Source organism: Pinus tabuliformis, chromosome 2_1, assembly GCF_031772625.1.
Source record: "Pinus tabuliformis cultivar Carrire ecotype Pingquan chromosome 2_1, CPIR1, whole genome shotgun sequence".
Lineage (NCBI taxonomy): Eukaryota > Viridiplantae > Streptophyta > Pinopsida > Pinales > Pinaceae > Pinus > Pinus tabuliformis.
The window spans coordinates 923,847,467-923,859,441 of record NC_142299.1 but is presented as its reverse complement, the minus strand read 5'-3'; the positions used below and the strand labels follow the sequence as shown (position 1 = coordinate 923,859,441).

At 38.5% G+C, this 11,975-nt stretch overlaps 1 protein-coding gene across 1 annotated transcript; it reads left to right on the top strand.

Moving 5' to 3' along the window:
* Nucleotides 1-2,352: 2,352 nt before the first annotated feature.
* LOC149203676 (UDP-xylose transporter 3) lies at nucleotides 2,353-3,235 on the top strand. The gene has a single exon (XM_089401950.1). It carries the CDS (start codon nucleotides 2,402-2,404, stop codon nucleotides 3,233-3,235), a length of 834 nt encoding a protein of 277 aa, XP_089258076.1. The 5' UTR covers nucleotides 2,353-2,401.
* Nucleotides 3,236-11,975: the final 8,740 nt, after the last annotated feature.

Sequence of the window (11,975 nt, the reverse complement as noted above, 5' to 3'; positions counted from 1 at the left end):
GTTTCCTTGACACATATTGACATACCTTAGCACCCTTAACATCCTAGCATGCCTTAGCACCTGGCATGTATTTTCATACCTTGAAAGATGTTAGCACACTATCGAACTTCCTAGCACATTCTAGCACTTCCTGACATGCCCTGATATTCCCCAGCATGCCTTACTAATGCTTAGCATACCTTGTCACTCCCTCCTTGACATGAAAGCTAACACTCATTGACACTCCATGGAACACCCTCATATTCATTCACTTCCATGAATTTTGAACTACTTCTCCCTTGCATTGTCGTAGTACTCCCTAACAGTCCTCAACACGCATTAGCACTGTCTAGCACACCTTAGCACTCTTCGACATGACTTGCTACTTCATAACATGCATAACACTCCCTGACGCATATTGGCACTTGGCATGTGTTGGCGCTTGACAAGTCTTAGCATGTCTGGAATGCATTGAGATGCCTTGGTATGATTTGACATGGTTTTGATATTAAATTTATTTGAAATCAAATATTGTAAAGAAGAAATAGAGGAAGATTTGACACTTAGAATGCACTAAAACATGGTGCTTGGCACCTATTGGCACCTAGTGTTGGTGTGCCTGGCATTCCCCTCTTGGAAAAGGTAAATTGATGACTTATTAACCCTCTTGTGTGTTCATTTCCTTGTAGTTTAACTTGTTTCTCCCTTTTGTGACCTTGACAGTCCCTGACACACATTGTCACACCCTTGCATGTATTAAGATGTTTGACATGACTTCACACTATCTTGAACATGTTAGCATCCCCTAATATGCCTTTCCACTCATGCCCTCATATATAGCCTTACATTTTTTCATGACTTTGGAACCCAATCAAGTCCGTGGCTACTACAGTTCATGTGACATTTGCCTGATTCAACTACAACAACTTGACCAATTTCACCTACTACATGTAGATTATCCCTTGTTCACATAAGAACTACTTATAACTAATATTGGTCCACTCATGTCCAAGCTCAACTTATCCCACTTAACTAGTTACCAAGACAAGGATCACATCTAGCCATGGCCATAAAACAATTAAGAAACATAGCTTACACAAGAAATATTTCACATGTATGTTCAGTTCATATAAATAATAGAGCATTAACTAAGAGTTTGCAAGAACCAAAAGATTCATAAGACACAAAAGATATAAGTCAACATAATTTGAGTGCCCCAAAACTTATACACAACAATGTACAATATGAAATTATCTAGAATAGTTTAAAACATGAGCATGCGGCCAAAGTGTGCCACATCTCATATAAAAATAATAGCTAAAGGAAAAAGAGTGTTGTTCCTAGCACAAAGTATCCCTTTGTCTAAATATTCTAAGTCGATCACCTTATCGCAATTGTAGGCCTTCCTCCTGTAAATCCTATTCTAAACTTCTCCTAACACACTTCTTCCTTTCCACACTTGAATTCATTGACACTCACAGGCACACACTCTTATTTGTTTCTTTCCATGCATTTTGACCCAGTTCTCCCTTATGATTCCCCGACACTCCCTAAAACTCCTCAACATGCATTATCATGCCTTTTCATTCCCTGGGATGCCTTGACCCTCCCTAGCTATCATCCCCTCACAACTACCCTTACTTAACTTGCAACTTGGGAATCCAACCAAGTCCTTGCTTCACTATTAGAGCTTCACCAAGTTACAGTTACTACAACTAGATTATGTTGTTGAATTCTGTAGATTTGGAGGTACTCCGCAAGCTTAGTGAGATGGGTTTGTGTGATTTTGGTGACAAAATGCTTTATGGGCAAAGAACCTGTTATCACTCAAGAAAATTTTTTAAGATTGTTCACATCAGTTCGATTGTTTGTTGAAGGGTTGGTGTTAATTTTAGGTCTAGTCTTTTCATCTTGTTTTAGAGTCTTGTTAAGAGTCTTGCTAGTGTGTCAAATGGGGTCAATTCTCTATTTTAGTCTATCATTGGTCTCACATCTCACATGGATATCATATGTCCAAACTCATTTCAAAGTCGTAATTGTCTAGGTGATTTCGTAGCGCCTGTAATCAGTTTAAAGTGGTTTTGCAGCACATAAATCCTTTTCAGCAGTTTCGCAGCGCAACATGTTTTAGATGATTTCGTAGCGCATAATTCATATTTTACACTGGCTGCGCTACGAAATTGGGGATTTGTTCGAATCCATAGCTATTCCTTCATATCTGTCATATCCATCAAAATCCATCAACAGTTGTCAGCCTATACACTTCGTCTATCATATCCGACCGCTTATCCTCATCATTAGGTCTTTAGGTGTCTTGGAACTGGCACATGTTTGCAGTTGTATTTTAATCAGCGGTTTTGGTCGATTCAATCTGGGCGCGCTAGTGGTTACCGGGAGAGCAAAGCGATAATACAGGGCAAACATGACAGAGAGCACGGGGTTTCAGCTGGGAACTGTTGGAGCTTTAAGTCTCTCTGTTATTTCCTCTGTTTCTATAGTCATCTGCAACAAGGTGCTCATCAGCACTCTCGGATTTAGCTTTGCCACAACATTGACCAGCTGGCATCTTCTGGTTACGTTCTGTTCTCTGCATATAGCATTATGGTTGAAACTGTTTGAACATAAGCCATTTGATGCACGGGCTGTAATGGGATTTGGTATTTTGAATGGTATCTCTATTGGACTTCTGAACCTCTGTCTGGGTTTTAACTCTGTTGGATTCTATCAGATGACCAAGTTGGCAATTATTCCTTGTACTGTTCTTTTGGAAACACTCTTTTTCCAAAAGGATTTCAGCCGGAAAATCCAGTTTTCACTTGTGATCCTTTTGGTGGGTGTTGGCATTGCTACTGTCACTGACTTGCAGCTCAATCTTCTAGGATCAGTCTTATCTCTGCTTGCAATAGTGACGACATGCGTTGCGCAAATTATGACAAATACCATCCAGAAAAGATTCAAAGTTTCTTCAACACAGCTTTTGTACCAATCATGCCCATATCAAGCAACGACTTTGTTCATTACTGGTCCCTTTGTTGATGGGCTTTTGACAAACGAAAATGTGTTTGCATTTAAGTATACGCCTCATGTTCTAATTTTCGTTGTTTTATCCTGTTTGATCTCCGCGTCTGTCAACTTCAGTACATTCCTTGTGATTAGCAAGACATCTCCAGTCACATATCAAGTTCTAGGGCACTTGAAGACTTGCTTGGTTCTGGCACTTGGCAATGATAATTATGCTGCAAGGCAACAATATTAGCGCGCAGACAGTTTCCAAAAAAATAGCTCCCGAAATCGTTGTGTTGATTCCGTTGCAGGATCTGCTCCTCCAGAAGCCAAGGATACACAGGATGCTCAACTGTGTCCAATCTGCCTGATGAATTCTCAAGATCTTGCTTTTGGATGTGGTCATCAAACCTGTTATGACTGCGGACAGAACATTGTTACATGCCCTATATGTCACAGTGATATCACAACCAGGATAAAATTGTATTAAATTCAATGCAGATTTCGCAGAAAGATAAATATATATTATGACTTGGCCATCTGAAATACGCCGAATTGGGGCTGGATTGGCATGGGTCCATGTTCTATTGTGTGGATTTGCACAGTAGCTATGATAAGGGAAGCTATGAGAATGAGCATGACATAGCTGCTGTGGTGCAAGATTTCATGGAAAATGGAAGCTTTGGGCAGGATGGCAGTTGTTACAGCAGCGACAGCAACTCCGGCACAACCAAATTTTTAAAGCTTGTAGTAAGTATTAAGGGCCTGAAGACTTCGGTGATGCCATTTGAGAAGGATTTTCTCTCTATGATACAAGCTCTCATTCTATCCAATAAAATTGATTTTCATTGCTCAAGGGAAGGGATTTGCAAGGCTATTTGTATCAAGAACACTAATAAATGGACTCTGTAAGCATCATAGAATGGACGAAGCTCAACAAATCTTCTATGAGATACCAAAATGGGGTTTGAGCCCTGATGTTATTACATACAACACATTGATGGATGGACTCTGCAAAGCGGGTTTTTCCAGTGAGGCAATTAACTTATTTAAACAGATGATAGATAGTGGTCATGTCCCTGATATGATTACATATAACACCCTCATGGATAAATTGTGCAAGGATCACACACCGAAAGAGGTCGAGAGACTATTGCATGAATCTTTATAAAGGTTTTCCATCAAAGCTGTGGCATATTCAACAGTAAGCAACTTCTGTTAAGATACTGCTGAAAGGCACTTGGCAAGATTCAGTACTGGTGAGCGAATTGCAATTGATAAAATGTGGGAGTGACTTTGGCAATAATGTGTTAGGGAAGCTATCTAAGACGGGTTTTGTGGCTGAGCTTGATGAAGCGACCTTAGTGCAATTTTGATAAGAGTGCAGTTGGTATTTAACCTGAAACTCATTTGGTTTAGTGGCCTGCACAATCCTTATTAAATGCACCAGTATTTCTGATATAAAATGTGTTAGGCTTAGCAATTAGTATGGTGCAGCTTTCAACTAGCGAAGTGCCCCAGGTATTTTCAATAAATTGTTCACATCAATAATCTGGAATTGGTTTGCTCAAGTCAATTGTGAAGCATTTGAGGTCTATTGGATACAACTCTGTAGTTTGTAAGTCAGAGTGGAAGGGAACTGATAAAGTTCCAGGGGGTGAATATGAGTACATAGATGTTATATTGGAAGGTGATGACAGAGCCACTGAACGCCTGATCATTGACATTGACTTTCAGAGTCATTTTGAAATTACAAGACCCATTCTATCATATGATGAACTCAGATATCAAACCTATGGCTGGGCCTACAAATTTGAAGGAGCTGCAAACTTATCGAAATAAAGTCGCAGATTCAAGCATTGTTTATGTAGGCTGTCCGGTGACTGTGGCATAAATGAATACAATTTCAGAATCATAAATCCTCACTCAGCTCTGAAAAGCTTTGGAGCAGTTGAAAGAGTTTTTGCCTTTACACATAAAAGAGGTGGACAACACATCAAGGACGTGGCCATCTGTTACATTTTGGATAATCAAGGATAAAGGACATGCCTCTTTGGATTCAAATATTTTGAGGAAAGCTAAAGACCGACAAACACGGGCAGTTTCCTATGTTTCAGGGCATTGGAAAACATGTGATATCGAAGAGCAACATGAAGCATTAAAGGTCCATCACAGCCACCGCCAGAAGGGAACCAGATGTCAGAGAACAAAAATGATTGTAGACCAAGGCTGTTATGGAATTAGAGTCCCATTTGATTTAGATGTCTAGAAGATCTAGTAGAATTAGAATCCTAATTGTTTTAGGATTCCAGAGCTGTCAATTAGTAGTCAGTTGTAATTATTAGTTAGTTAAAATGTTAGTAGGTGTCATTATAGGCTGAATTGGAGTTCCCCTCACGCTGGAGGAGGAACCTCAGTTAGGTGGAAGAGCTCTATATATAGCTAAAATAGCAATGTAATCAGGGTTGGAAAACTTTATAACAGAGCATAGTATTTGGCTTATGTAAAGGACTCACTTTCAGTAATATAATTTTGATTTTACTTCTCAGGATTCATGAAGGATTTTTCATATTCAGAATGTGTGATGTTGTCTTCTTCTTAGTTTTGTTTACAGTGGTATGGATGTATAATCACTCAGAATTCACTGAATGTGCTCTGATTTCCTGTATGCATCTATAAACTATGTGGTTCCTTATGAGTGTATATTCTGAATATTCAAATGCTGAATGCCCTGACTTCTATGTAAAGTCAAGATCCTTGTTTATTGAGTTGTTTTTGACTCCATAGGCCCAATGGAAACTTTTTTAATGTTTTTCCAGCATCTATATCTATCACAGTTATTTCACAAAGAGTTAGCCATCTTATCTTAATCAAAATCATTAACCCATCCAGAGAGATCCCTCTCAGGTTGAGGAGGCTAAGCCTCAGCCTAAAGTAGGTTTGAAATAGTTACTTAGAATCAACCTGACCAACAGCCTATCAGGGTCTGATTTTGAGATAACAGAACCCAAGTGAACAGGTTTTGGACCCAAGATGGGGTTTAAAAACTAAAATAAAATTAGAAAGGAAAATTAATACTTCCTAAGGTCTAAGTGGATAAAACCCATAACTTCTAGAGGGTTCCGAAGAAGTATAGAAAAAAATATTTAAGGAGGCCATAAGATGAAGGCAAGAACATCAAGTGAAAAGGAGCTCATTTGATCAAGGAGGCCATGAGAGATGTAGTCCTATAGACGGTCAAGCTAGAGGGCCTAGTAAGGGTTGCTAAAGAGGGGTCATGATCATCCACCAATATCAAGATCATTGTGTGAGGGTTCACAATAATGTTTCATACATTAGCGGGTTAGTGCAAGGAAGTATGATGTTATATTGTTGGTTCTCTTCTAGAAGGTTGATCTTAGAAGAGGTTTCTCACGAGAATCTGGGCTTGTGATTTCAGTGTTGTGTCTATGTGAAGGTCACATCAAATTCTGAAATAGAAGAGAGGATTTAGACCATCTTGTTTTGTGGTGGTTATTAGGCCACAAGGTCTATGATAGATACTAACACAAATGGAGGAAGTATTGTAATAGAATTTAGGGCCAAAATAGAAGTAGAAGCAAGCGTGATATTGACTTAGGATGGTCATGGAGATCTGAGGTTCATGTCAAGATTCAATCAAAGAAATGCCCGGAATCTATGGATCAATATAAGTTAGGTTGTGTCTCTTATAGAGGTAAGAGTTGTTGATTTTTCTATTTATGGAAGTCCATGTACAGTTGGAGGGTTGTTATGTGACTGTCAAAGAAGAGTCCTAACCCTTGTACTTGTGAAGGACAACAAGACTAATAGAAGGGAAGGTGTATAGGGCCTAAGGATGTGCAAATGTTGAAGGACTAAAGTAGCAGTCAAGTGGGCCATCCAATTGGCCCTAGTTCATTCTATTCTAGATTATTAATTCAGTGAGAAGAAGGGAAGTCTCCATAGCCCTAAACTTGTCATATTGGAGTTGTCATATGGAAAAAGTTAGCATACCAAACAGTTGTTCACAAATGTATTTTTGAACAACTGATCAAAGACCCTAAGTGTTGCATACCTTGAAGGACAAAGGAGGCAACTAGATGGTAGAGTTCTTTTAGCCGAGTTTAGTAACCTAAAGGAATTGAGCTCGTTGATAGAGGTAGATTTAGGAGTTACATAATGGGAGGAAAGAGGACCTACCATATTTATTTAGGACACATGGATTGAAAGGGTTGTGTGTGGCCACCATCAACAAGTAGGTCAAGTGTTACCTTGTTTAGGATAGATTTGTTGTCAAAGGACTAACAACAATTCCTAGTTGTATTCCTTGTATCAATGCAATTGTAAAGGGCCACAATCCCTAGTACATGATATCCAGCCTATTGTATTACAGTTTGTAATATAATGAATAAGGGTTTGAAAAATTTAAAAATCATCATGTGCACTAGTTGATTCTTTGATGTGTGTATATTTTGTTTTTCCTTAAAGTAGGTGTATTGTGGCACTTGAGTGTGTTTGCTTCAAAATTCAAAGACCAAACCCATATTATCATGTGTCGTGGAAATTCAACATATGCCTTGTTAGACTTAGAACTACCTTTAACTCATCTTAGGATATTCATGTCCAATCCCAACTCATCCCACTTAATAAGTTACCAAGACAAGGCTCACATCTAGCAATGGTAATAGCAAGACAGTTTACATCTTGACATGCCATATCACCTGGCATATATTACAATGTCTTGGAATTATTTGGCATGTGTTAGCACCTCTGCATTCCTTGACATGCTTTAGCACTCCCTGACACACACTACCACTCCTTGACATGCCTTGGAACTCTAGCATACCTTGGCACTGCCTAACATATAACCTTTTCACTCCCTCCTTACTACACCTGAAAATCATTGGCACTCTATATCACACACTCTTATTTTTCCATTTCCATGCATTTTTAAGTATTTCTCTCTTGTGTTTCCATGGAACTCCCAAACATTTCATGACATGCATTGACACACCTTAGAACTTGGCCCATTTTGGCATGCTACCCTGGCACTCTAGCATTCCTTGGCGCTATGTAGCATACCTTGTCACTGCCTTCGTAGCACACCTAGACCTGACTGAAACCCTGTCACACACTCTTATTCATTCATCTCCATGCATTTAATACTAGTTCTCCCTTGTTTTTCCCTGGCACTCCCAAACACTCCCTGGCATTCAATGGTACACCCTGGCACCTAACACATCTTGGCATGTTTTCTTGGCCTCTACCATTCCTTAACAATGCCTAACATACCTTGTCACTCCCTCCTTAGCACACCTAAAACTCATTTACACTTCATGCCACAAACTCTTATTCATTCATTTCCATGCATTACTTTGACCTAGTTCTCCCTTGTGTTTCCCTAACACTTCTTAGAACTTGTTGGCACACCCTGGCACCTGGCACATCTTGGTCGCATGTTGCCCTGACACTCTAGCATGCCTTAACATTTCCTAGCATACCATGTCACTCCCTCCATAGCACACTTGAAACTCACTGACATTCCTTGTCATAGACTCTTATTCATTCATTTGCATCCATTTTGACCTAGTGCTCCCTCAAGTTTCCTTAGCACTCACTAACAGTCCTTAGCACACATTGACATGTCTTGGCACTTGGTAGATCTTGGCATGCTTCCCTTTCACTCTAGCATGGCTTAGCACTTCCTATCATACTTTGGAACTCCCTCCTTAGCCCATTGGAACTTGCTAAAACTCCCTATCACACACTCTTATTCATTCATTTCCATGCAATTGAAACTAGTCTTCCCTTGTGTCTCCCTATCACTCCCTAGCACTCTCTAGCATGCATTGGCACCACACCTTAGCACCTAACACATCTTGGCATGCCTTAGCAATTGGCATGTCTTGGCATGCCTAACATGCCTTCGAATTGCCTAACATGTGTTAGCACTTCTTGGAATTCGCTGGCACACCTTGGCACTCCCTAGTGGTCATGCCTTTATAGATAGCCTTATGTTTTTGCAAATTTGGAACCTAGCTAAGTCATTGAAAAAATAGAGTTGTGCCTAGCCCAAAGTCTCCCTTTCTCTAAACTACTTTGTCCAACCCCTTATCGCAATTTTAGGCTCACCTCGTGCAATTCCTATTATAAAATTATCCTAACACACTTTGTCCTTGGGATACCCAGAATTCACTCACGCTCCCTAGCACACACTCTTATTCATTCATTTCCATGCATTTTGACCTAGTTCTCCCTCGTGATGCCCTGACACTCCCCAACAGTCCTCCACATTCATTGACACTGTTTGGAATTTTTTAGAACACATTTTCATTCATTGGCATGCCTTGGCACTCCTTAGCTATCATGTCCTCACAACTACCCTTACTTTTTTTGCATCTTGGGAACACAACCAAAACTTCCCTCGACTACAACAGCTTGACCAAGTTATAGTTTCTACAACTAGACTATTCCTTGTTCACCTAAGAACTTCCTATAACTCATCTTAGGATACTCATGTTAAATCTCAAATCATACAACTTAACAAGTTACGAAGACAAGGCTCACATCCAACTATGGTTGTAAAACAACTAAGCAACATAGTTTACATCTTGACATGCCATAAAACCTGGAATGTCTAACAACCCCTTGGCACTATGTGGCATGTGTTAGCATCCCCTGCATTCCTTAAAATTATTTGGCACTACCTGATAAGACACCTAGAACTCACGTTCGATTGCAAAGGAGCATAGCAAAGCAAGCGGGCTTTCTTTGTGTCCTTAACATCAAAGATTATGCATGTGTTGGGGTTTCGAACACCCACAACATTGGGTAAGAAGAAGGAATATGATATCACTCCTACAAGTCCTTTGACTCCTACAGTCACAGATTCAACTATCTCAGTTAGGCAACTAAGGTTGGTGTACTATAATGAGAAGGGAAAATTTAGAATGGATGTGAGGCCTTGGTCCTCTTCAAATAGTCAAAGGGCCTATCAATGTCATTTTTGTCTAGATCCAAGCATGTTAAGCGAAGAGATTCATTTTAAATTAGGTTTATGGAGAAATTATTTTTTGGAAGATATTTGTTTTCTATCCAAGAAGACATAGTAACATTTTTTATTAATTTTGAATAACAATAATATTAACTTTGTATCTCATGTAACTCATATAGAAAGTGGGGTAATAGTAGGCATGTAGCATCAAGCTCGACTCATTCTAATCCAAAGTTCCACATGTATACCTTCGTGTCACTTACGTTGTGAAGCCTTTGTTTTAGAGTGTGGAGTTATCACCTACCTTTGCATGGCACAAGCCTCACATACCTTTTGACTTGGGATTTTCTCCTTTTGTCCATTCTTTTTGTGGTCCAGTTTGGGACAACAAGCTTCACATACTTTCTTTCCATAAATCTATGTGAGTGTAACTCTGCACATTTTCTTTTCCTCAACCAATATCAAAACCATTTGTGAGCTCCTCTCAAGACACAAATACATGCTTCAATCATGGAAATTAGCAAAGTTTCTAAATTAGAAAATAACCATGGAATTAATCTCTGCCATTTCAAATATTTTAAGATTCTGTTGAGAGTTTTTTAGAGACAACTATTAAATGGGCCTCTTTTTTTACCATTTTATTAATAGAAGGTGCATCTATTAATTCTAATCAAGAGATTTACATCAAATATTGTGTCAAAGGGCCAAGGACTTTGCATAAATTCCTCTTTTTCCAATAGAAGAATAAACAGTTAACATGTCAACCTGGCTTCAATGTCCTGGTAATTATTAACTATTTTGAGAAACGACTACTCTTGTTTGAATATAGAAATCTATTTAATCTTTGAAAATAGATTTTCCTCCAAACTGATCTTGGATAGGTTCTTATTAAAGGCTTCTCTATATCTCCTCCACTAGAATGAATGGCTTGTATGTTGAAAAGTATAACAAACTTCATTTTTGTGAAGCCTGATCATCCCATTGTCATCAAGAGGTCCTCATTTTCTCCAAATTGGACCCAAAACAAAATTGAACACTCAATTATGATCCAATCTGAGAAATCCTGAGAAAAACTACAACTTAAGAGGGAATCCTCCATCATCATTTGCTTTCAAGTCTTAACAAGTCACATAAATTCTTGACCATCCTGCATTGTGCAGACCATATTTATCCTCTAAAATTTGATTGAATGTCTTCCATCTAGAAACTTGGAATTTAAAGGAAGCTTTGGTTGTCTATTTAGACTTTATTCATTGTTCTTCGAAACTTTGAAAATGTTAAAACTAGAAAAATGCAGTGGTACCCAATGAACAAATATGTGTGAAATGGTTGTCTAACAATAACTTGAAGAAGAAAAATTGGCATTTATTTATTTTTTGATTTTTCATGATGGAGCAGAATAGTTGTGTAGATGATAACGAAAACTAAAGGGATAATTGAATTCATGCAGTTCAATTCTTGAATTCGGTAGTGGTAATGCATGTTGTTTGATGTGTTATTATTTACAACATTTATTTACGAAATTATTCAAATAGTGGAAGGAATGTCCAAAGTTTCTTCTATGATTTTTTATCACCATGGAGAAAATGTTTATTTTTATTTTTATTTTAGAAGAACGAGAAACACAATATTCAAGTGCACACTACATAGTCAAAATATAGTGTTTCATCACTATCTGTCTACTTGATTTTAGTTTACTTATTGATATGCCCTTGAAAAAAATATGACTCTTATGCTAAAGGGAGATCATTTCCAGTGTCCATGAATTAACTCTAGTTCATATTTTAACCTTGTATAAAGCATATGACTAGTCTCATAACAACAACTCTACAAAAGAGTAAAAATTCCATAAAAGTGACATATTATGTATAATTTCAACAAGAATATAACAATTAGAATGGACTTTAGGTCAACTCCCTCGAGCTCACTAAATGACCACCAAGGTATTCCTTCTCTAGAACTTAGGTTTCTTACAACTCAGGTCCTTCCCTGGAGAGAG